The sequence below is a fragment of the Rhipicephalus microplus genome, chromosome X (genome assembly GCF_043290135.1).
Source record: "Rhipicephalus microplus isolate Deutch F79 chromosome X, USDA_Rmic, whole genome shotgun sequence".
NCBI lineage: Eukaryota > Metazoa > Arthropoda > Arachnida > Ixodida > Ixodidae > Rhipicephalus > Rhipicephalus microplus.
The window spans coordinates 82,727,229-82,750,790 of NC_134710.1; the positions used below are offsets into that span (position 1 = coordinate 82,727,229).

Below are 23,562 nucleotides of genomic sequence, written 5' to 3' on the forward strand. Positions count from 1 at the left end.
GTAATCTAAAACTGCCTATCATCATGGAAGCTGAGTAAAGACAAGAACATAACAACATAAATTATTTTGGTTATTTCACAGAATAGAATAAAAAAAACATGATTTATTCACAATCATCCTGTGCATGGTATAATGCTTAAGTAGCTAATGTTAAGCAGTGGAAAAACTTTGACAAATAGTAAGTGTATAAAGACATAGGCAGAAAGCACACACATCTTAGTAATGCCTCAAAGAAAATAAACGCACATACATATACACAAAAGAAGGCTGCCGACTACTTGCGCAAAAAACGCTACAAGCGTACAACAGGCATTCAATCTTGTTCACATGCAGCAGACAAAAAATGTGATCAAAATACACAGTGAGTTATAACGACTGCCGAGTAAAAGCACAAAAAAAGTGACAATAAAAAAATGTGTCAAAAAATATTAGGTTCCTTGGCAAATAAGCACGCTGCATACATATGTACGCACAGAAACACACATGCACACATTCACACAGATGCTTGCATGCACTTGTACACAGTCATAATGCCAGATACAAGCAGATGTGCACAGGATTTCCATGTCATACATCCTATGCTGCCTATGTAGAGTCCTTGGTGTGCCCCTTTCAAGGCATACTACAGGAATGTGTTCAGTACAATTGTGACATTGGAAGGTAAGCTGTATATATACACAGAACTATGCAAGCTTGCTTTAAATACTAGTGGAAATAACACTTCAAGTACTCATGCTAACAAACTACGACTGAACAATTTATGCCTAAATTAGTACAAGAGAAAAGAAAGGCAAGTTTTCTCATACCGGGTGTTTCAGTAAATGCCCTATTGCACTTTGTTTTCACACCGAAGGACTGCAAGAAATAGCTAACTTTAAGGGTCTTCATGCAGCAAAAGCATATTTACAATCACTCAAATACCAGCACATGAACTCTAAACATGCAGACAAAAGAGAAAAAGTGAGCTGGCGGTGAAACTTGAGAGAAGACAAAAACATGCCGGCTTGCAAACACCCATCAAACTCCCTTTATCCAGTCCGATATTTGCACCTGAATAGTAGCTGTAGACAAGCTAAAATTTGCCTTTACCATGTAGAGTTGTCTTTGGCTAGACAATACCCTATCCATTACACTCTCCTGCTCTTCACCCCCGAGATTACCTGGTGAGAGCCACTGTAATATCTGAAGCACTATCTTATACAGTACACTTGGGTATATAGATAAAATAGTTTTTTCATTGTGCAGCTGAACACAGTTTTAATGAAGTCATGTTTTTGGTCAAAAACTTCGTAAGAAAAAATGAAAGAATTCACGACACTGGTTCAGAGATGCAAAAGTGTAACCATATAAAGATGCAGCTAGATTTAAGCATAAAATAAGGTGATTACACAATTCAATTTTCAAACTATATCTAAAATATGATGGTTACACAATTTAACTGCTGAAACTATATCTGTTTAGCCACATATACTTGAAGAGTGGAAACAAAATAGTGAATTCTCACCGTGAAAATGATTCACAGTACCGCGGCGTTTTTAATCAAGCTGAGCCTATATTTTAAACAAAGCAAAGAGCATGCCACCACAAAGGTCATGGTAATGTGGCCCATCCTGATAAAAGATGAAGTGCACAATAACTTCTTGGCTACTGTTCGATGAGTCTCAAAGGAAGATCTTTATGGAAACAAAGTGCCTTAGGCATGAAACAAACCAATTCTGAATCCCTTATGTGATTACTTGTATGGGTAAGGGTGATCCTCCAATGGTGCTTGCAGAAACAACAATACATATAGACACCATGTCCGCAGTGGATACAAGTGATGCTGGCTGTTTCAAGATTGGGCTTTATGAATTTCTGTGTTGACCACACTGTGGCTGAATGTAAACGATGCTACTTGTGTGCAAGTAGGTATGATGGGGAAGCCTGACAAGGAACATACTCAATGGGGCAAAAACTAAAAAGAAAGAAAGCGAAATTGTCTGAAGTCAGCCTAGCCCGGCTCTAAATTTACCTGCCAGGCAGATATTGAGGTGACAGCTATTTTTGTCCAGCACAGCCCCCGTCAGACACAGAATCATTATGCCTTTTACGTTTCATTTGCAAATTATCAATGAACTCAAGTTGCATTCTGTGAACATGGTTAAACAACAGCTCAGAAAATAACCACCCAGAAAAAGAGACACTCATAGACATATTGCTAGTGTGTTACAGAGAGTGCTCAATAGTGACATCAATGTTGCTGTGACAGTCTACCAGATTACAAGTAGCACTGCAGTGCACTTGCCGCATTTTAATTGCAATGACTTAATTAAAAAATATATGAAAATTACTTTCATTAACTTAGGAAGCTAACACTTTGTATTCTTAAGAAAAATATATGGAAACAACAAGCTTCACAAGATAGAAAATTTCCTTCAACTGAAGTTCAACTGTCTACTTTTTAACTTGTTCCTTAGACTACCTATACGTATTACAAAAGAAAAAATAAACTTGCAATCAACAGCCTTACATCACTGTCAAAGTAAACCAGAACCCAAACGACATGCCATGGGATACTATAACCCCTTCAGGCGCAGCGTCCACATTTGTGGACGCCAACTTCACAGCTCAATATCTCGAAATTTACTTTGAATCTCGCGCGCAACCAGTGCTCTCTCTATCACTACATGTTGCTGCAGCGACCCGTGGCGCCATCTGCCGCAGCTGACACAAAATAACTACAAAAACAACTCTCAAAGATGGACGCCTCCACGTTTTACGGCGGCGCACGTAAGTGGCTCTCACTTTTCAAGCCCTTGCTATGTTTCATTCGAGGTGGCATGAAATTATGCACTTGTCAGTAAGAGCTAAGAGATACCTCATGCCAATAAACAAGACTTTTGCAACTAGAAACTATTTATAACGTCAAAAAGGGTGCGTAAAATACCGCGTCCACGATCGTGGACATTGCGCCTTAGTGCTGCCTTTGTTGCAGGGCAGCCATTTCGCACCGTGTGCGCAGATATGATGGTTATGTGTGATTTTTTGTCTCCAGGACTTGAAGATCATGCTTCAAAACGTCAGAAAGTTGATGATGCGACAGCAGAAGAAATCCTCATGAGAATATCAAATGGAGATATCTCAGATGGCGACTTTTCAGATGACGAATTGGAAGCAGAAAATGAAGAAAACATAGTAAGTTTGCTCGAGATTGTGAGACATTATTTTGTGTTCTCGGGAAACATATGGCACCAAACTGTCTAAAGGTACTTTGACCCTAATTTACGCTGTTTGTTTCAGCCTGCCAATGGTCAGGTGACCGCATCCACGACCACAGCTGCACTGCCTGCACGACCAGACGCCACGGTCAGCTCGAACGCACCTGCGGCATCTACGAAGGCTGAGTTCAAATGGGTGAAGAAAGATTTTGCTCCAAGTGATGTTGACTGCCACTACAATCCTGAAGTAGCCTCGACATGCCAGCAGCCACTTGTGTATTTTAGCAAGTATTTCACCGAACAGATATTTGAAGACCTTGCTGAATTCACAAACAGGTATGTCCTGCAAAGAGACGGTGCCGTATTAGCCACTACAAAAGAAGAGATCAAAATATTTTTTGGAATGCTCATGCTGATGGGTGTTCTGAAATACCCACGCGTCAGAATGTATTGGCAAACTGCAACGAGGATTCCCGCAATAGCCGATTCGATGGGCGTGAAGCGATTCTTCAAAATCAGAGGCGCTCTCCACATAAGCGACGCTAATGAAGAACGGGACCCGAACAGCCAAGACAAATTTTGGAAAGTTAGGCCGTTGCTAGAAGCTGTCAGAAGCCGCTGCTTACAGCTTGTTCCCTTGGAACAGAATAGCATCGATGAACAGATGGTGCCGTTCACAGGACGCATTGCTGCAAAGCAATTTGTGAAAGGAAAACCGAACCCAGAAGGCGTGAAGGTTTTTGTACGCTGCAGTTTTGACGGTCTTGCACATGACTTTGAGTTTTACCAAGGGAAGGGAACGGGAGTGAGCAAAGAACATGCACATCTTGGCCTTGGTGGCTCCGTCGTAATGCGCCTTGTTGAAAGCCTCCCGAAGGCACAGAACATCAAGTGCTACATGGACAATTATTTTACGTCCGTGAAGCTCTTTCTTGAGTTAAAAAAGATCGGCATTTTGGCTAGTGGCACAATTAGGGGAAACCGCTTGGCAGGATGCGTCATGAAAACAGACAAGGAAATGAAGAAAGAAGGACGGGGAAGCTATGATGAGCGGGTTTCCCAGAACGACGAAGTTGTCCTTGTTCGTTGGCAAGACAACGGGACCGTCAACATGGCTTCTACCCACCTTGGAGTTGGAAATATTGGCACCGTGAGAAGATGGAGCGAATCCCAAAAGGTCCACGTTGACATTGACTGTCCAGAGGTAGTCCTGGACTACAACAAATACATGGGTGGAGTAGACAAACTAGACTTCATCATGTCCCTCTACCCAATGCGGACGCGAACGAAAAAGTGGCCTGTGAGAGTGATTTCCCATTTTGCATCTTTTGCGCTCTCCAACAGTTGGCTTGAATACTTAAGGGATGCCAATAAAGCAGGGCTACTAAGAAAAGAGACACTGGACATGATGGCGTTCCAAACAGACGTCGCGAATTGCCTGCTGAACAGCAATAAGCCACAAAAGAAGCGTGGACGTCCGAGCAATGACAACTCCCGAACAGTGAAAAAGAAGGTACCCAATGCTTCACCACTACCAGTCAGCACTGTTCGCTATGATGGGATTAATCATTGGCCGCAGCAAGTAAACATGGCTAACGCACAACGCTGCCGGAGAGAGGAATGCACATCCAAAAGCCGTGTCCGCTGCAGGAAATGCAACATTTTCCTTTGTCTGACATCTCAGAACGACTGTTTTTATTTGTTTCATACCAAATAGACTCTTTCTGATTATTTTTGCGGAAAAGACTTCCTAAGCAGTGTTCCTGCAATGATTATTTGCGAGCCTCCGAAATAAAAGCGTTTGTTTTCTTCTTCTCCACCGTTCATGGGTATTGCAACAAGGAAAGCGAGATGTAAAATATGTATTTACTAGAGCCTATACAACAGGCAGTATGGCGAAAAACCCACGCACAAGCCATGGCGCACCTTCGTCGTCTTCCTTTCCCTGCGTCTTCGTGCGCGCGCTTGGGTAACGGTCACGTGACAATATGACTGCTTTGAGGCGCAATGTCCACATATGTGGACGCCATTGAAAAATTGAACCAATGAATTTTTTTCTGAATTTCTTGTGGATTCCTTCTTTAATAGCGTTATGTATTCATAATCTGAACAAAATTTTTTTTTCGCTACGTCAGATTTAATTCGCGCCTGAAGGGGATAAATGCACTTAATGCACACCCACATTACTGCAATATTGTTTTTGTAAATACAACCAGCTTACACTAGCCTAAAAATTGAACAGGCTAACAACTATGAGCCATACAATTGAACTGCAGTAAATACATAAAACTCAAAAATAAATCCAGTGTAACGCATGCCCACTTTCTCGTACGTCTGCTCAAAGCTTGTAAGTTTAATAGCAATATTCAAATGCTAGGCAACTGTTGCAACAGAGGTGATTTCTCAATGACAAAAACAGAGTTCCTGAACACCTCTATACTAAAATCACTCTGCCCTTTAACACGACTACAAACCTCCTACACAAGTTTGCAACCACCTGCCAGACTGAGAGAAAGAGGATTAAAATCACTGGTATTCTACAGTCATGACTTCATGTCATGTTGAGCAGAGGCACTGGCCCCAAGACCCATAACACATTCACTCACACATGTGCACACACACATACATACACACACATACACAAAGTTAACATTTTTCTTGGTTCTACATGAGCAGATTTCCACGCAACATTGTACTCAATGCTGTGTGAAAGGATCCTGGTCATATATATATACACCTTTCCACAAGCTACTTCTATGCGATGACAGGTTTAAGTATTTTCATTAAGTGACAGCTCATATCCCCTAACATTTCCTTTCGCACTGGCGAAAATATGACTACTGTAAGACCCTTACATTAAATCTAGATTAAAAAAAATTGTCACACTGTTCCACAGGCAAAGAGCATCTGATTTACGGTAATAGTTATTGCAACAGCATGGTAAAAAGAATACAAAAAGCAACTCACCAGCTCCATGAGACACATCGAAGTTCTGTACATGCACCCTTTCAACTCTTTCAAACAAATTAAACTCATTACGTAGAACACACACATTAGTGACACACGCACATGCACACATATAAAGGTAAACAGATGTGACTTGACCAGCATCCTATCAGACATCGACAATGTCGTCCGCTGGTGGAGCTGAAGGCGTGCCCTCTGAATCTCCTTCTGCCTTCTCCTTGGCCAGGGACGAAGTGGCCATGCCTGACGATCTTAATGAAGAGCCTGCAAAAAATGCAGCCCTGCTGGCTGCAGTGGACGCGGTTGATGATACCAGGGACCCATCTGATGAATCTTTGCTGTATACTGCTGCACGTTTCCATGGTGCTCCTTCAGAAGCTGCAAAAACACAACAATTGAGCTCTTAGTAATGTCATTTAAAACATTTTCTTAAAAAATAAATTAAAAAAAAACTTTTTTTCTTTTATACCTGCATTTGCACACACACACAAAACTAGAGAGAAGAAGCACGAATAACTCACCAACAAATGTATACAGCAACAGCACTAAGCTAAATGCTAGTCAGTTTGTAGGTTTTTTTTCACATGTAAGTGTCTTGACCAGTACATTATTAGTGAAGATGAGTAGTTCGAAGTACTGGTGTGAAAACACGGGTAAGAGAGGACTGAGAAAACAAAACAATGACAAACATGAACAATACTTCAAATTCAGCATCTGCTGAACACAGAGACATCACAATTCACAACACCTAAGTCGCAGGGTCTTGCAAAGAGGGATTGAACAAAACAAAAGCGCTCTGTGTGCTAGAAATGCACTGAATAAGTATAGGGATGTGGGCAAGTTGGTTTTTCTTCATCGAAAAAATTAATGTGGCACATCTAGCAAGGATGTGCTATCATCAGCATAATTCATGTGGAAGTGAGAGCGGCCCCGCAGAAGAGTCAGTGCTTCGAATTCAATGCGTTGTTAAACCAGCCACGTCATTTTCAAGTGGCACTTTCAGCACAATTGATGTGAACGTGAAAGTTTTACGGTTAAAAAGTCAGCAATTCAAATGCAATGCATTTTCAAACCAGCCAGGCTTCTGCATGTGCATACTGCTTCATTCAAATGGCGCCTTTATGTCAATTGATGTGGATGTGAGTGTGGCACTGGAGAGGAGTCAGAGCATAAAATGTAATGTACTGTCAAACTAGCCAAGATGCCCAGTCAATTAGCACTTTCTATGATTGATATGGACATAACAGCAGGACCTGTGGAAAAGTCGGTGCATCAAATGCAATGTGTTTTTAAACTAGTCAAACCGACACGTGTATATAGCTATGTTCAAATGGCACCTCTGGCATGGTCGATGTGAGCATGCACCGTAATGTGTAGCAGGGTCAGAAATTTGTGTGCTATTGATATGCGTGTGTAGTCTAATGTAAAGCATTTAGAAATGCCCATAGTACCCCTTCCAGCTGCACATGCGTTCTTGGAAAGCCTGCTGCATGTCAACGGAGTGCACGGGTTCTAGGTCGGCAAAGTTCGATACACTTTTTTTTTTCAAATGCGATGTAGTTCAGCATAAAAAATTTTGAATACAGGTGACTTTTGAGGTGATGCACTCAAAAATTAATATAGACAATAATTCAATATATCAGTGTTTGATATATTGACGTTTCACCATACTTCATAAAATTATTGATAAAAATAATTGTTGAGGTTTAACATTGCAAAAAGACCATATGATTATGAGAAACGCCGTAGTGGAGGGCTTCAGAAATTTCAACCACCTGAGGTTCTTTAATGTGCACCTAATCTAAGCACACAGGCCTCAAGCATTTTTGCCTATATCGAAAATGCAGCCGGCACAGCTGAGATTCGATTCCATGGCCTGGAGGTCAGCAGCCAAGTGCCTTAGCCACTAGACCACTGTGGCAAGTTCACAGAATTAACAATGATGATGGTACTGTTGCTTCTAGTGTTGTATCCAAAAAATGTTCCAACACATGGTTTATGGAAAACAATGCCTAACATATGTAAAGCTCTGCATGAATGCTAACTTCCTCCACCTTTTCTTTCTATTTTCTCAGTAACACAGTTCTAAAATCAGTTTCTCTCAACATCTATAGTAATGTTGCTATTACTTCAAATCTAATTGAACAGTGTACACTGCCAATATGTTTCATTTAAAGAAAATGAAGAGGACTTACATTTATTGCTGCTGTCCAAAGAATCTGCTTCATCTGGTGTCCTAGCTCTAGTCCTCAGACCCTCATCACTGGAGAACTCTCCTAAGAGGAACACAAAAATATAACAGTGAGCATCTACTACTAGGAAAGCAAGGATTCAGAAAAAAATAATAAGAGCAGGTGAATGTATCCACGACAAGCTGCAACAACTGCACCAGGCACAGCAGCAGTCGACTACTAACTGCATAACCAGCATCATGCATGATAAAGTCTAGCAGGCGCTCGGCGCACCTCGTCGCGAGACACTTGTTCAGCTTGGTGCACCACTTCAGGCGTTCACACCTTCCGATACACCTCAATGCATGACGTATGCCCACACCCTGAGACGCCCCGCCCCATCGGCCATGACACCTCCAGTGAGTGGCGGCTTTCAGCCCACTAGTTATGCCGACACATACAGATACTACCCACCTATGACAGGGCCGATACCCGCCGCAACCCCATATTCCACACTCTAGTCTGCACAGGTGGTGCCTTATTTTGAAGGCACTCGGCCCGTCGCGCATAATTCCGACATTTGGTGCATTCCCGACAGACGACTTCTTTGCAACCACTGTGGTGAGGCTGGTCACGTGTACCGAGAGTGCCAGTAGCGTCTACTTGGGCTTCAGGGTGTTCCTGCAATTTCGCCCTGTCCCCGGTTCGGACAGTGACCACCTGAGATCTAAAATTTTCTCGCTCAGCAACGCATACCACTCAGATGCCAGTTGTGTTCACAGCGCCACGATCACTATTCTACTCGGACAACAGAAATCGGAAGTCGCAAGGACGATCTCCAAGCCCTCCCCTAGAAAACTGACATCAGCGACCTTACGGGGCGAGGCCTCCGATTCTCGATGTATCGAAACCTTGACATCCAATTGACGTGACTTCAGACCGACGACAATTCGACGACGCCTGTGTCTAAGCCTGGTGACATTTCAATGGACATACCTGTGCTCATCGACGGTCGAAATGTAACAGCCTTAGTAGATACCGGCGCTGACTACTCGATTATTAGCAAAAAGTTGGCAGGTCTACTGAAAAAAGTTATCCCACTTTGGACAGGGTTGCACACACGCACAGCTAGAGGACACGTCAAGCCCCTTGGTGTGTGCACTTCCAGGCTGCAAATACGAGGTTCCACATTTTTCGTTACCTCGCTCGTGCTACGTGAATTTTCCCGCAAATTGATTATCAGAATAGACTTTCTTCGGGAATACGGTGCCATAATCGAGTTGCGCATGCGCTGGATTTCATTTTCTAGAGCCAAGGCTACGTTAAAAGATCTCTCCTGCAGTACAGCTGCTCTTCGCGTTTAGACGACAGCATCACAATACCACCTCGTGCTATATAATTATCCAAATGACTTCCGAGGACACAAGTAACAGTAAAACACTGGCAGACTGCCTGTTACTAGCACTTGGAATTTATGTGGCACGAGGCATCATTGAGATTAGGTATAGTCAAGGCGAAGTCATGATCACGAATTTCACAGATGAACATCATCACCTTTTCCGTGGCACTGCCATCGCCTACGCTGAAGCCTTGTGGTATGTCATTGAGTTTTTTGCGTGTCAAGATAGTAGCTGTGATGGAACAGCCGAAACAGGTGTTGACATCAACAATGCGCTATCGGAAAAGAACCAGAAGGTATTGAGACAGCTGTCACTCAAATTCACGGTGTGCTTTGCTCAATCATCTAAAGTCAGTCAGACGTCAATCATGCCGCACAGAATAATTACTTACAACGATAGGCGACCTATCCGCCAACAGACACACCGTGTCTCGCAAAAAGAACATGAAGCAATCAAGGAGCTGGTGAAGGAAATGACTAAAAATAGTATTATTCAGCTTTCCAACAGCCCGTGGTCATCACTGGTCCTCCTGGTCAAGAAAAAAGATAGCACGCTTTGCTTCTGAGTCGATTACAGAAAGCTCAACAACGTCAGAAAAAAGGACATTTATCTGCTGCCATGTATTCTGATGACTCTCTTGATCGGCTACGGTGAGCGAAATAATTTTCTTCTCTTGATTTGAAAAGTGGCTATTAGCAATTCGAGGTTGATGAGCACGACCATGAAAAAACAGCCTTTGTCACGCCGGATGGATTCTACGAATTTCGAGTGCTCCCATTTGGTCTCTCCTTTGCGCCAGCTACCTTCCAGCGCATGATGGACACTGTGTTAACAGGCTTAAAGTGGCCAATCTGCCTTATCTACTTAGATGAGGTGGTCGTGTTTTAAGCCACCTTTTCTGAACATCTAAAATCCGATTGGCTAACTTACGTCAGAAATGCCACTTTGGTTACGAGGAATTGGAGTTCCTTGGCCATGTTGTGAGCGCAGAATTTGTCCGTCCTGACCTCAAGAAAACAGCCGCTGCAGCAGCCTATTCGACTCCTACCGATAAGAAAAGTGTTCGGCGGTTCCTTGGGTTATGTGCATACTACCGGCACTTTATAGGCAATTTTTCGAAAATTTCCGAACACCTTACTCGGCTCACCAGAGACAACACACCATTCGTTTGGAGCTCCGAACAAGAAACATCGTTCACCGAGCTGCGGCATCGCCTGGCATCACCACTTGTTCTTGGGTACTTCGACGAAGAAGCAGAGACTGAAATTCATGCTGACCCCAGTAACATCGGTTTGGGCATGGTTACTCGTACAGTGGCAGGAGGGAATTGAAAAAGTCATCGCTTACGCAAGCCACACCCTATCTCGCCCACAGTCCAACGACAGCATTACAAAGGAGTGCCTTGCCGTCGTATGGGCCCTTGCTAAGTTTCAACCTTACCTCTACGGACGCCCATTGAAGGTGACAAATCATCACTCGCTGTGCGGGCTGGTGAACCTGAGAGACCCTTCCGGACGACTAGCCCGGTGGAGCCTATGATTGCAGGAGTATGATACCACTATCATGTGTAAGTTGGGTCATGCGCATAAAATTCACACATGTCCCTTGCGCCAGTTGAGCCTGCTGCTCAGAACCTCGATGGCGACTGCCCTATTATTGAAGCCATAAGCATAACCGACATAGCTACAAAGCAGCGAGCGGATGTTGAATTGCAACCTATAATTGAACATCTCGAGGGCCACAATGTATCTCTACCCCCCACATAGCTCGCAGACTGTCATCCTTCTGCTTGCGATAAGGCATGTTGTACAAGAATGCTTCTGCCAGTGAGAAAACTTATCTATTGGTCATTCCAGCCGGGCTTTGTGATGAAATTTCATTTGGCTGCCATGGCGAACCTTCATCTGGCCATTTGGGTATCACCCGAACACTCGCTAGAGCAAGCGAAGGTTGTTGCTTGCTTTAAGCAATATGTCGAAGACTGCCACGAATGCCAGCGTCTAAAGTCCCCATCTGGGAAGCTTGCAGAATTACTTCACCCTATCGAGCCATGCAGAACACCTTTTGATCAGGTGGGCATGGATCTCCTCGGCCCATTTCCCTTGTTGTCTTCAGGAAACAAGTGGATAATCGTCCCTACGAATTATTTAACACGCTACGTAGAAACAAAGGCTCTTCCCAAAGGCACAGCTACTGAAGTTGCTCAGTTTTTCATGGAGAACATTGTACTACACCACGGCGTTTACGGCAAGGCTTCTTGAACACATCTTCTGGCCAAGTTATGCCGTGCATCGCAGAACTACAGGCTATCACCCACAAACAAACGGGTTGAGCGAAAAGGTGAACAAAACAATGACTGATATGCTTGCTATGTACATGGAGGAATACAGAAGATGTGGGATGAGGTACTATCTATCGTAACATTCACATACAATACCACTAGGCAAAAGACTGCACGCTTCACACCATTTCGTGTTCTATACGATCGTGATGCCCAGAGAATGTTGGATGCCATGCTCCTATGTGACACTGACAGAATCGACAATCTTGATGAAGATGCCAAGAGTTTTGTTCAACGAGCTGAGGAAGCGTGCCAACTAGCGAGTGTGAACATAAAGAAACAAAAGGACATCGACACATGACGCTACAACCTCCCCCACAGACAAGCCAATTACCGACCGGGTGACCAAGTGCAAGTTTGGACCCCCGTTCGCCGTAAAGGCCTTTCTAAAAAACTTCTCAGTCGCTATTTCAGCCCTTACAAGGTGCTACGACGAGTGAGCGACCGCAACTATGAAGTCCTTCCGGACGGAAGCCAACCACCATGTAAAAGACAGCCGCACCCAGAGATTGTGCACGTGGTGCGTTTAAAACCATATCACACACTCTGACACTCATGATTTTCGGGACATTAGGTTTTTGTTTGTTTACCGTAAGTGCACCCTTTAGCATTGAGACAATGCTCTTTCAGAAGGAAACGCCACGCGCTTAATCTGCCAGCGTGATAGAGGGAGACGACGCGGTAGTTCTCGTGCATGTGCCTTTGTTCTGGCTGTGCTGTGTCGACTGCTCTCAGGACTTGGGCTTTGTGAAGCCACCAGCCACCTTGTAAATGTCCCATTCGTTCAGAATGTGACAATATATGCTGAATGCTTCATTGTCTTGGAGCTACACACGGACAGCATTTGTAACATTGCGGCTCTAGTGAAGAGCCACTTCTTCTGCTACAATGGTATTATATGCGACAGTTACAAGGAAAAAACAAATATGAGAATTGTTTTGTCAGTGTCTTTATGCATCTACGCTTGGACAGAAAGCAAAGCATATTATTAAGCTCAGCCGAACAACCTAGAATTCTGGGTTTGTCTTTGCATATATAGTTTTTGAAGAGTGCCTTTGTGTTGATTAAAATGGTTTGATCATTTTTTTTTTTTAGTTGTTTCATTTGCTACTCTCGTGTTTTTGCATGCATGGCATCGGCTGTGTAGAGCCGCACCCATTCCGCCTGAATAGCCACCCGCAGTTCCAAGAACTTTCTTACTGACAGTGACAGCCTTGTCCCTAAAATCTCACATTTTGCCGCTTTCAAGACAAAACTATTTATTCTCTTTTTGTTGACACAGTGTACAATTTTGGCAATCAGAAGTCAAGCATCAACTTTAAACACATCACAGTCGTCATTTTAAAGTGCAGCAAACAAGCGCCCACTACGGCATGTTTCAAGAGAAAGGCCCCGCAGCACTGCCTAGTGGTTTAGTGCAAACGGCGTCACCGGGAGGACCGCCCTCATCCCACTACCTTTATCTATTTCACTATAAAGCTATGGCTGGCAACGGACTGGTATGTGCTGGATTGTGGCATTTTCAGTTTCGAGGGTACGGCAGTCGCGGGGCGGTGTGTTCGATGGTACAAAAGCCAAGATGGCGGCGTTAATAGTGACTGCAAGTCAGCGATTAGCGGTAAAAAAGTCCAGAAAATTGGATGGCGAAACCTATAAACATCCGGAAATTTAGACTTTTCAATACATTGACTCTATGGGAAACTTGACAGTGCCACGGATGAGTTCAGGAAATCGGGCATGTCTGGAATCTCGGGCGTCTGACAAATCAGACGTTGACTGTAAATCGTCTGCTCTACCATTTTGCGTCCATCGAAATGCGACCGAACTCCATGGCCAGGATCGGACCCCCCCCCCCCCCCCTTTTTTTTGTGGATGGGCTTTGTGGACCCCCCAATATGGCTTCGCTGAACCCCATACTTCCAATCAAGAACTACCGTGTTAAAGTGTAAAAGGTGTGGAGTTTGCTAAACCAGCATGATCTGCATTCCATGGACATGGTGTGGGTAAATAAGGGTGATGTACTCAATAAAATGCTCGAATTCATAGTGTTCCAATGCACCTGTTGCCTGCACACCACAAACCACTCCGCAAGAACAGTGCTGGTTCTGGTTCAAATAAGGTTTACACTTCCCTTTACAAGTAGTGATGAAACACCATAACTTGGCCACTGTAAGTTAGAATTCATAGTGTTCCAATGCACTTGTTGCCTGCACATCACAAACCACTCCGCAAGAACAGTGCTGGTTCTGGTTCAAATAAGGGTTACGCTTCCCTTTACAAGCAGTGATGAAACCATAACTTGGCCACTGTAAGTTAGTTACCTGACAAACGGGATTCCATTGTGCCAACCATTGACTTTGGTCGTGGCTTCGGTGCAACAGGAGGTGGTGGACGACCACTTTTCAAGGCTGCAACTGTCTTTGGTGAACTGCCAGGGGTACTTAGCTGAGGTGAAGAGGGAACATTCTCCGAGGGGCTGATGCAGCTCTTTTCTCGAGGATAATATTCAGTTGGAGAACGCAACGACTCGGCAAGTCCCGTTGGCTTAAGCCGAACTGATGGAAAAGGTCCAGTTTCCTTGGGAGACTCAACAGGACCAGAACCTTTTTCCTCAGACACCTGGAATGAAATGAAAACAAGTGAAAGCAGCTCTTTGTCTCTACAACTTTCATGTTTATATCCCATTATCCTTTAGAAGTTATATTTCTAAGAGATTATAGTATACCATACATGAAAGCTGCCCAGTAAGTACTCCACTGATTCATTGGAGGCAAATTCACACCGTGTTGAAAATTTCATATATACTTAAGCTTTAATAACAAGGGGGATGTAAAAAATTATCAAATTACTCAAAATGACTCACTGAAAATGTAAATATTTGGGTCAGGTTTGGATTCTAGATGTAGGTTCATTTTCTGTAATATACTGGGTGTTTCAAGAAATGTTTCTAAAGTCCACAAAAATCAGGAAAATGCAACATATGTTTGATGTCTTCACAATTACTTCTTCAATAACCCCAGGTATCTCACAGTGGCTTAAGACAAATTTTGGGAAAATATTTAAGAAAGTTAACTTTTTAATTAGTAAGGTAACGCACTTTGGTCAAAAGGAAAAATTGAAGTTCGTCGTGTGAAAAACTCAGCGGTGAAACCGACACTGAAACATGAAAGAGCACAACTGCCATTTTTTTCTGAGACGTCCAGAATGAGTGAGCGTCGTTATATCAACCATCAACTGAATTTGTTTTGTGGATGTGCGGTCTGTGTTTGCAATTACAGCATACAAGGTGCACACACTGTATTTACACGATTGTCATCATGATCATCAGCCTCACTATGCCCCCTGAAGGGCAAAGGCCTCTCCCATGATCCGCCAATACCTTGTCTTGTGCTTTCCGTTGCCACATTATACCTGCGAACTTTTAAATCTCATCGACCCAAATAACTTTCTGTCTCCCCTTTGTGCGTATGCCTTTTCTCGAAATCCAGTCAGTTACCCTTAATGACCTGCGGTTAACCTCCCTACGTGCTACGTGCCCGGCCCATGTCCATTTCTTCTTGATTTCAACTATGATATCCTTAACCCTGGTTTGTTCCCTGACCCACTCTGCTCTCTTCTTGTCTTTTGAGGTTACACCTATCATTTTCCTTTCCATCGCTCGCTGTGTCATCCTCCATTTAAGTACACTTGTAGGTGGCCGCGGTACATGGTGCTCAAGTGGTCCAGCGCAAGAAATTTTGCTTCCGCGGCTGGAATGGTGCGCTTCGCTGGTAGATTGGGTACGCTGAACTTGCACGCAACATCCACAAAAGACCATGGCGGGTCCATAGGGCGCCGTTTAGGCAGTTTCAAGCCTAAATATTGAAATGTGTTTAGTGCCGCGTTGAAATGTGAGCCAGTTCTTGCTCTTAGCCGCCGGAGAAGCGCCGTGCCTGCGAAGGACTCGCCCAGTCTTGACAGCTGCGTCAATAAGGCCTGAGACGCCAAAAGGCGGAGCGGAAGAGACTCGGCTTCATTGGTGACCTTCGTGTTTGAAGCCGCCTGAGGGACTCCCATCGCCAAGCGAAGACCCTTTCTGTGCACTGCCTCTAGGCGTTCGAACTGGCTTGGTGATGGTGATATCGGTGATGGCTTGGTGATGGCGGCCACCTACAAGTGTACACCGACGGATCAGTGTGCACAAAGACGGATAGCTGCGCAGCGGCTTTCTGCATACCCAGCCTGGGCGTGTCATGGTCGGGCCGCCTGGATCGCGTGGTTTCGTCCACAACAATAGAAAGCGCTGCAATCACGGCGGCTTTGCGAAAACTGCGATCCTTTTCTGCACGAGATGTTGTAGTGCTGACGGACTCCAAATCGGCGCTACAAAGACTGCATCGTGGCCTACCTCAAGAAAAGTTCACCAGGCAATCTCTGGCACTAATCAAACACCTAAATGGCAAGAGTTTTAATATAAAGTTCCAGTGAATCCCATCCCACGTTGGCATTGAGGGCAATGAAAAGGCTGATGCCCTTGCATGCGAAGCACGTACATCGTTTCCAAAAGTAAGAACTCCCAAGACTTACCAGAACAACAAAGATGTGATACGCAATCATTTCAAGGCGATCAACAAGTTTCCACACCAAGCATGTGTAATTCGTGGACTTTCTCGTGAAGAAGCGACGCTGTTGTACCGCATTAGAACCGTCTCCGCATACACCCCGGCCTGGTCATTCAAGACTGGGAGATACGCTTCCCCGTTCTGTGCCTTCTGTGGTGACATCGGGGATATTGAACATTTCATTTGGCTTTGCCCACAGTTTGATGTGCAAAGAGCAGCGATGATCCGCACCTTGCGAAAAGGCTGTCATAGACACCAGACAGTTGATGACGTTATCTTTCCTGAAGGACCCGCGGCAACTAGGAGGAGCGTGCAACGAATTTTGTTGGTCTTCCTGCGAGACACTGGGCTGTCTGACACGTGGTGACATTTTCCAAATTCAGGAGATGCTCAGGCGGAACAATTGCCGGCCATGCAGGCCAGGCTAACCCCGCCTGCTGCAACACCACCACCACCACCACCACCACCATCCTCCATTTAAGCTGAACCCTCTTTGTAAGCCTCCAGGTTTCTGCTCCATAGGTAAGTACTTGCAATATGCAGCTGTTTTATACCTTCCTCTTGAGGGTTAGTGGCAGATTACCATTAATGATTTGAGAATGCTTGCTAAATGTGATTCACCCCATCCTTATTCTTCTAGTTATTTCAACTTCATGGTTCGGCTCCGCGGTTACTACCTGTCCCTAAGTAGACATATTCCTTCACAACTGCCAGAACCTCTCCACCTATCCCAAAGTGCTGTTTTCTGCCGAGACTGTTGCACATTGCTTTAGTTTTGTGCATATTAATTTTCAGTTTTGTCCATAATAATTTTCAAACCTACTTTTCTGCTTTCCGTGTCCAGTTCAGTAATCATGAGCAGTAATTCATCTCCTGAGTTACTAATCAAGGCAATGCCATCAGTGAATCGCACATTACTAAAATACTCTTTATTAACTCTTATCCCTGACTCTTCCCATTCTAGGGTCCTTTGTTGGGTACGAAAGCGCTTGGGGCTTAGCAGGCTTGTGGGTGCATGGCCACGCATACCCAACTGGAATGCTTTATAGCGGTGCATATACAAATGCGACCTGCGTGAAGGTCACATGCACTCGCAGTGTCATAGCGTTTTGTCACATATGCATTGTTTTTATTTTTAGTTTAAAATGTTAAATTAAGCATAGATAGTGACATGAAGTGAAGTACTTCCAATAAAAGGTTCTTAATTAATATGACTAAGTTATCAACTCGAGACAAACACGTGGTGAACAGCAATATAGAGATCGTGTCTCCCGGCCTTACACTCTTATTTATTGAAATTCTGTCGCTTTTTTTATGGAGAACTATGGTGGCGGTGGATCCACTGTAGATTTCTTCCGGTATGCTTATGTAGGCTTCTTCGATCCCCTGATTACGTAGTGCCTGCATTACTGCTGATGTCTCGACTGAGTCAAACACTTTCTTGTAATCTGTGAAGGCTATCTATAGGGGTTGGTTGTATTCTGAACATTTTTGTATAACCACCGACTGATAGTATGAATATGATCTATTGTGAAGTAGCCTGTACAAAATCCTGCTTGGTCCTTTGGTTGATTGAACTCTAATGTTCTGTTAATTCTATTAGCGATTTTTTTGTTGTAAATACAGTAGACTCTCAGTAAACGGAACCTGAAGGAACTGGGAAAATACGTTCCATTTAACAGGAGTTTCATTTATTGAGAGATGAATATGGGCGCAGAATACAAGCCCAAAACCAAACATAGCAGAAGCAGTAGTTTCGTATAAGAAGTAGCTCGTATAAGAAGTAGATTTCCATTTACTGAGAGTCTACTGTAGTTTGTAGAGAATGGACAGTAATCTGACCGGCCTGTAATTTTTCAAGTCCTAGACATATCCTTTCTTATGGATTAAGATGATGTCGGTATTCTCCCAAGATTCTGGTACCTTTCCCCTAAAGAGATACTTCATATATAAGGCGACCAGTTCTTGTGACACAATTTCTCCACCATCTTTCAGGAGGTCAGTTGTTACCTTATCCTCACCAGTGACTTTGGCTCTTTGCATTTCTTCTAGGGCTTTCCATACTTCCCCAGTCGTTATTAGTAGGATGTTGAATTCCTCTGGATCATTATTCTTTCTCACGATATCATGCTGGTTGTTTTGTCTTTTGTACAGCTCTTTGTAAAACTCCTCTGCCACCTCTTCTATCCTATCCATATTGGTTATGACATTGCCTTTCTTGTTCCTTAATGCATACATTCGATTTTTGCCTATGCACAAGTTTGTCTTCGTAGCTTTTAGGTCTCTGCCGCTTTTTTATTTATTTATTTATTTATTTAAATACCCTAAGGGCCCGAGGGCATTACAGAGGGGAGTGGGTTACACAACATAATGAAAAAGTGGAAAATTGGTGGTTACATGGATCAGTGAAGGAAACCAACAAGAGATAATGCACATTATAAGAACAAAAACAGGTATTAAAGAACTACAAAGCTTAACAGGTCTACTGAAAAATGGAAATACTATATTCCTAAAAATTATGGCGACAGGTTAGTTACAGCAGCCTTAAACATAGAGGTATTAGACATCTCGACTACAGATCGGGGAAGGTGATTCCAACTTGCTGACGTACGGGGGATGAATGAATTATAAAAATGGTTGGTGTGGCATGTAGGAATGCCAACCTTATGACGATGGTCGATGCGAGCGGATACGTAAGAAGAAGGAGTTATCAATTTATTCTTAAGGACTGAATCGTGATAATATATTTTGTGAAACAGGCATAGGTGAGATATTTCTCTACGTTGGATGGATTCAAGCTGATGGATGGATTCTGGGTGTATTCAAGCTGATGAATAAGTGTTTCTTGGCTGGGGTCCCACACAGATGCAGCAAATTCCATTTTGGAACGTACTAATGATTTATACAAAAGTAATTTATACAGAAGAAGCGTGCAATTAGCATTATTGGATACATGTGTTACATGCATCTTCCAGGAAAGATCAGAAGTGATGAGTACGCCTAGATATTTGTAACATGACACAGGTTCTAGGTTAGTATTATTAAGATGATAAGAGAGCAATGTTGTATTGTGACGTGAAACGCGCATGTGCTTGCATTTGTTAGTGTTTAACTCCATGTTCCACGTGTTAGTCCAGTCACGAACCCGGTTTATATCTGATTGAAGAAGATAGACGTCAAGAGTCGCTGTTAATAACACGTTATATAACACAGTCGTCAGCGAACAGGTTTATTGATGAACATAGATTATCAGGTAAGTCGTTTATGTAGATGAGGAAAAGCAAAGGTCCCAGCACAGAGCATTGAGGCATGCCCGATTCAACTGCAGAAGTGATGGATGAGGTGTTATTCACAGTGACAAATTGGGAACGATCAGTGAGAAAAGAGTGAAGCCATTGAAGAACGTTCGGATCAATGTTAAGTTTGCTGAGTTTTAAAAGAAGCAGTTGATGAGAAACCTTGTCGAACGCTTTTGAGAAGTCTAGGAATATGCAGTCGACAATGGAACCCCTGTCAAGAATGGAATTTAAGTCATGTGTGAATGTCAAAAGTTGTGTTTCACATGAAAATGACTTGCGAAATCCGTACTGGTGATCTGTAAAAAAGGAGTTTGACTGTAGGAAAGATGCGAGATGAGAGCAAATAACATGTTCCATAACTTTACATGAAATACATGTGAGTGAGATGGGTCGATAATTATATGGAGAATGCCTATCCCCAGACTTGTGCAAGGGAATCACCTTCCCTACCTTCCAGTCTTCCGGAATGCAACCGGTATGAAGCGATTGTTGAAATATATTAGTGAGAATGATCGCACTGTACACTTTAGTACTAATTAAAAACTTTGAATTGATGCCATCAACACCACATGATGATGAAACTTTTAGATTTTTTATGATTTTTTTCTATACCGGCGGCATCAATGGGGTTCATTGTTAAGAAATTCGAACTAGCATATGTGGGAGTTACGACACACACATTTTGTGAAAATGCAGAAACAAATGCAGAGTTTAGAACATTTGCGGATTCACGAGGTTTGATTATGGGATTGTTTGCATCTTTAAGGGTGATTGAGGAATTGTCTCTTTTGTTCACTACATTCCAAAATTGCTTAGGGTTATTAATTAAAAGAGATGGTAATGTAGTATTGAAAAATGAATCCTTAGCATCTTTTAGGGCTAGTTTGTATTCCGTAGCTACGACCTGATAATCACTCCAACGTTCTTGAGTGCCAGTTACCTTTGCAGAGCTGAAAATGCGTTTTTTCTTATTGCGTAGTCGTTTAAGCGATTGACTGAACCATGGTGATTGCAGGTTAGATGTGATGACTATGCGTGGCACATATTTTTCTATGAGTGATAGAACCTTTTCTTTGAATAAAGTCCAGTTAGTATTAACGGAGCGATCATAAAAGTTGTGCATGTAATCACTTAAAAAAGCTGAAAGATCATGATTAATAGCATCAAAATCTGCACGCTTATAGTACCGGATATATTTTTTGTGGTTCCTACTGTGAGGTACTGTGCAGGTGAAAGAAAAATGAAGCAGCAAGTGGTCGCTTAGCCCCTGCAAGTAGGATATGGAATGGAAAAGATCAGGCGCAGTGATGAGCACTAAATCTAAGATGTTAGATGTGGTAGACGTAATTCTTGTTGCTTGTGTTATTAGCTGGGACAAGTTAAAATCGTTTCACAAATTCAAAAACGCATCTCCCGCTCCGGAGAAAGGATGACAAGTGGAATGCACGTTTGACCAAACTATATTCGGGAAATTGAAGTCGCCTAGTAAAATGAGCGAACTATTCGGATACCGTACTGTTAGCGTCGAAATGACATCATGAAGCTCGTCAACAAAAGTGGATGAACACGATGGTGGTCGATAACAAGCTCCCAATATCAACTTCTTGGAACACGTTTGTATTTCAACCAAAAACAAGTTCCAAAGCACTACTAAAATGAATTGGAAAAGACGAAATCGTATCTGAAACCGCGATAACCACACCGCCTCCACACTGAACACCTCTGTCACAATGGTAAATGTTGTAGTGTTTTTTGCAATCGAATAATTCACTGTTATCAACCTGCACAGACAATCAGCTTTCAGTAAGGCAGATTATGTCGGCGTTAGAAACATCGATAACAGAGCAGAGATCGTCACATTTTGGAATTAGGCTTCGAATATTTGTGAAAAGAAACGAAAGTTGATTTGCGACTGGTAGCTTTGATCTACTTCCCCTCGCGTAGCGCTATTCGGTGTTGTGCACAGATGCATGCGGCGACTCATGCGAGAGATGTGAAGTTTTGACTGATGACTTAAAGGATTCGGAGATTTCACGCACGCAATCATCAGAGGGGTTGTAGATGTAGCACTTTCTATTTATGTACAGTTTGTTAAAGCGAAGCTTAAATCTTGAGGATTGAGTTTTGCCAAATTCAGCCAGTTTTTCTGGCAAGGCGAGTAGCTGGCGAATAGTCTTCACTAACGGCAACATTTACTTTCTTCAGCTTCGAACTACTCAGAAGTATTTGCTGCTTGAGCTTGAAGGAAGAAAATTTGGCAATGATTGGCCGGCACTTATTGGGATGATAACCGCCAAGCCTGTGTGCTCGTTCGATTAGTATTTCAGAGGGTGCTATTTCTAATCTGGATGTAAACACATTAATCAGCTTTTCTTCTGTCTGGGCCCAGGACTCTGACTGGGCATCAGGCAGCCCATAGAATAAGAGGTTGTCTCGCCGCTGCATATCCTCGAGCTCACCTTGCCAAGCACGCAGTTGATCGTTTTCGCTGCTAATATGGCTAATCGATTGGCAAAAACGCTGTATCTCTTCCTGGACTTCCTCAATCGCAACCGTTTTGTGCTCTACTTCAGTTAATCGTTTGTCTAAAACGGTAAGGTTTTCTTGAAAACTCGCCTGTGTTTTTTTAAGCTCATCAATAGATTTGATTAGATCTGTCTGGTCCCTCTCCATTTTTTCGGTACGTGTGTTTACAGCTTGTAACATCATGAACATATCATTAAATTTCTTAGTCTGTGAATCAGTAAGAGGACTTTGCACTTGGGCTCTAGTGTTAGGTTCGGGATTGAGCTCAACATCACCGGACAACATAAGCAATTGAGTTACAATGTCAAAGCACTCATGAAAAACAGAAAACAAAACTCCCGGGTGTGGGAACAGCAACAAACAAACGTTATTCGACTTTTTAGCATACAGAGATGTAACCGAACTAACCTGGACGACAAAGCAGAATGGATTAGTGAACTGCATCGTAGTGCTGTTCACACGCCCACTAAAGGCGCCGGGATTCCGCCAGCTCTTCATATAGGCAGCCGTCGATGATGTTGTCGTCGATCCGATTACTTCGTTTGGTAGAGGGATGACCGTAGACGCGTCGCTGTCGCACGGGCAGGCTGATACTTTCGTATCGTTGAGATGGCAGGACAGCCCGCTGGTGTCGCTTATCGCTGGAGATATCGGTACGGCGGTGGAATGAATCCATGCCGTAACCTGGACGACAAAGCAGAATGGATTAGTGAACTGCATCGTAGTGCTGTTCACACGCCCACTAAAGGCGCTGGGATTCCGCCAGCTCTTCATATAGGCAGCCGTCGATGATGTTGTCGTCGATCCGATTCCTTCGTTTGGTAGAGGGACGATCGTAGACACGTCGCTGTCGCACGGGCAGGCTGATACTTTCATATCGTTGAGATGGCAGGACAGCCCACTGGTTTCGCTTATCGCTGGATATATCGGTACGGCGGTGAAATGAATCCATGCCGTAACCTGGACGACAAAGCAGAATGGATTAGTGAACTGCATCGTAGGGCTGTTCACACGCCCACTCCTGCTGAATCCTCTCCAAGTTATACCTTCTGATGTCGGG

At 43.4% G+C, this 23,562-nt stretch overlaps 1 protein-coding gene across 4 annotated transcripts in view; it reads right to left on the reverse strand.

Moving 5' to 3' along the window:
• Positions 1-5,798: 5,798 nt before the first annotated feature.
• Positions 5,799-23,562, reverse strand: part of LRR (capping protein regulator and myosin 1 linker 1 leucine rich repeat protein) — a 203,523-nt gene continuing 185,759 nt past the window's right edge. For all 4 annotated transcript variants that reach the window (XM_037427323.2, XM_037427322.2, XM_037427321.2 and 1 more), the window contains 3 exons: positions 14,398-14,695; positions 8,360-8,440; positions 5,799-6,542 (listed from right to left, as the gene is read on the reverse strand). In XM_037427323.2, the coding sequence (XP_037283220.2) occupies positions 6,313-6,542; positions 8,360-8,440; positions 14,398-14,695 (609 nt within the window). In that variant the 3' untranslated portion in view covers positions 5,799-6,312. The remainder of the gene's footprint in view (positions 6,543-8,359; positions 8,441-14,397; positions 14,696-23,562) is intronic.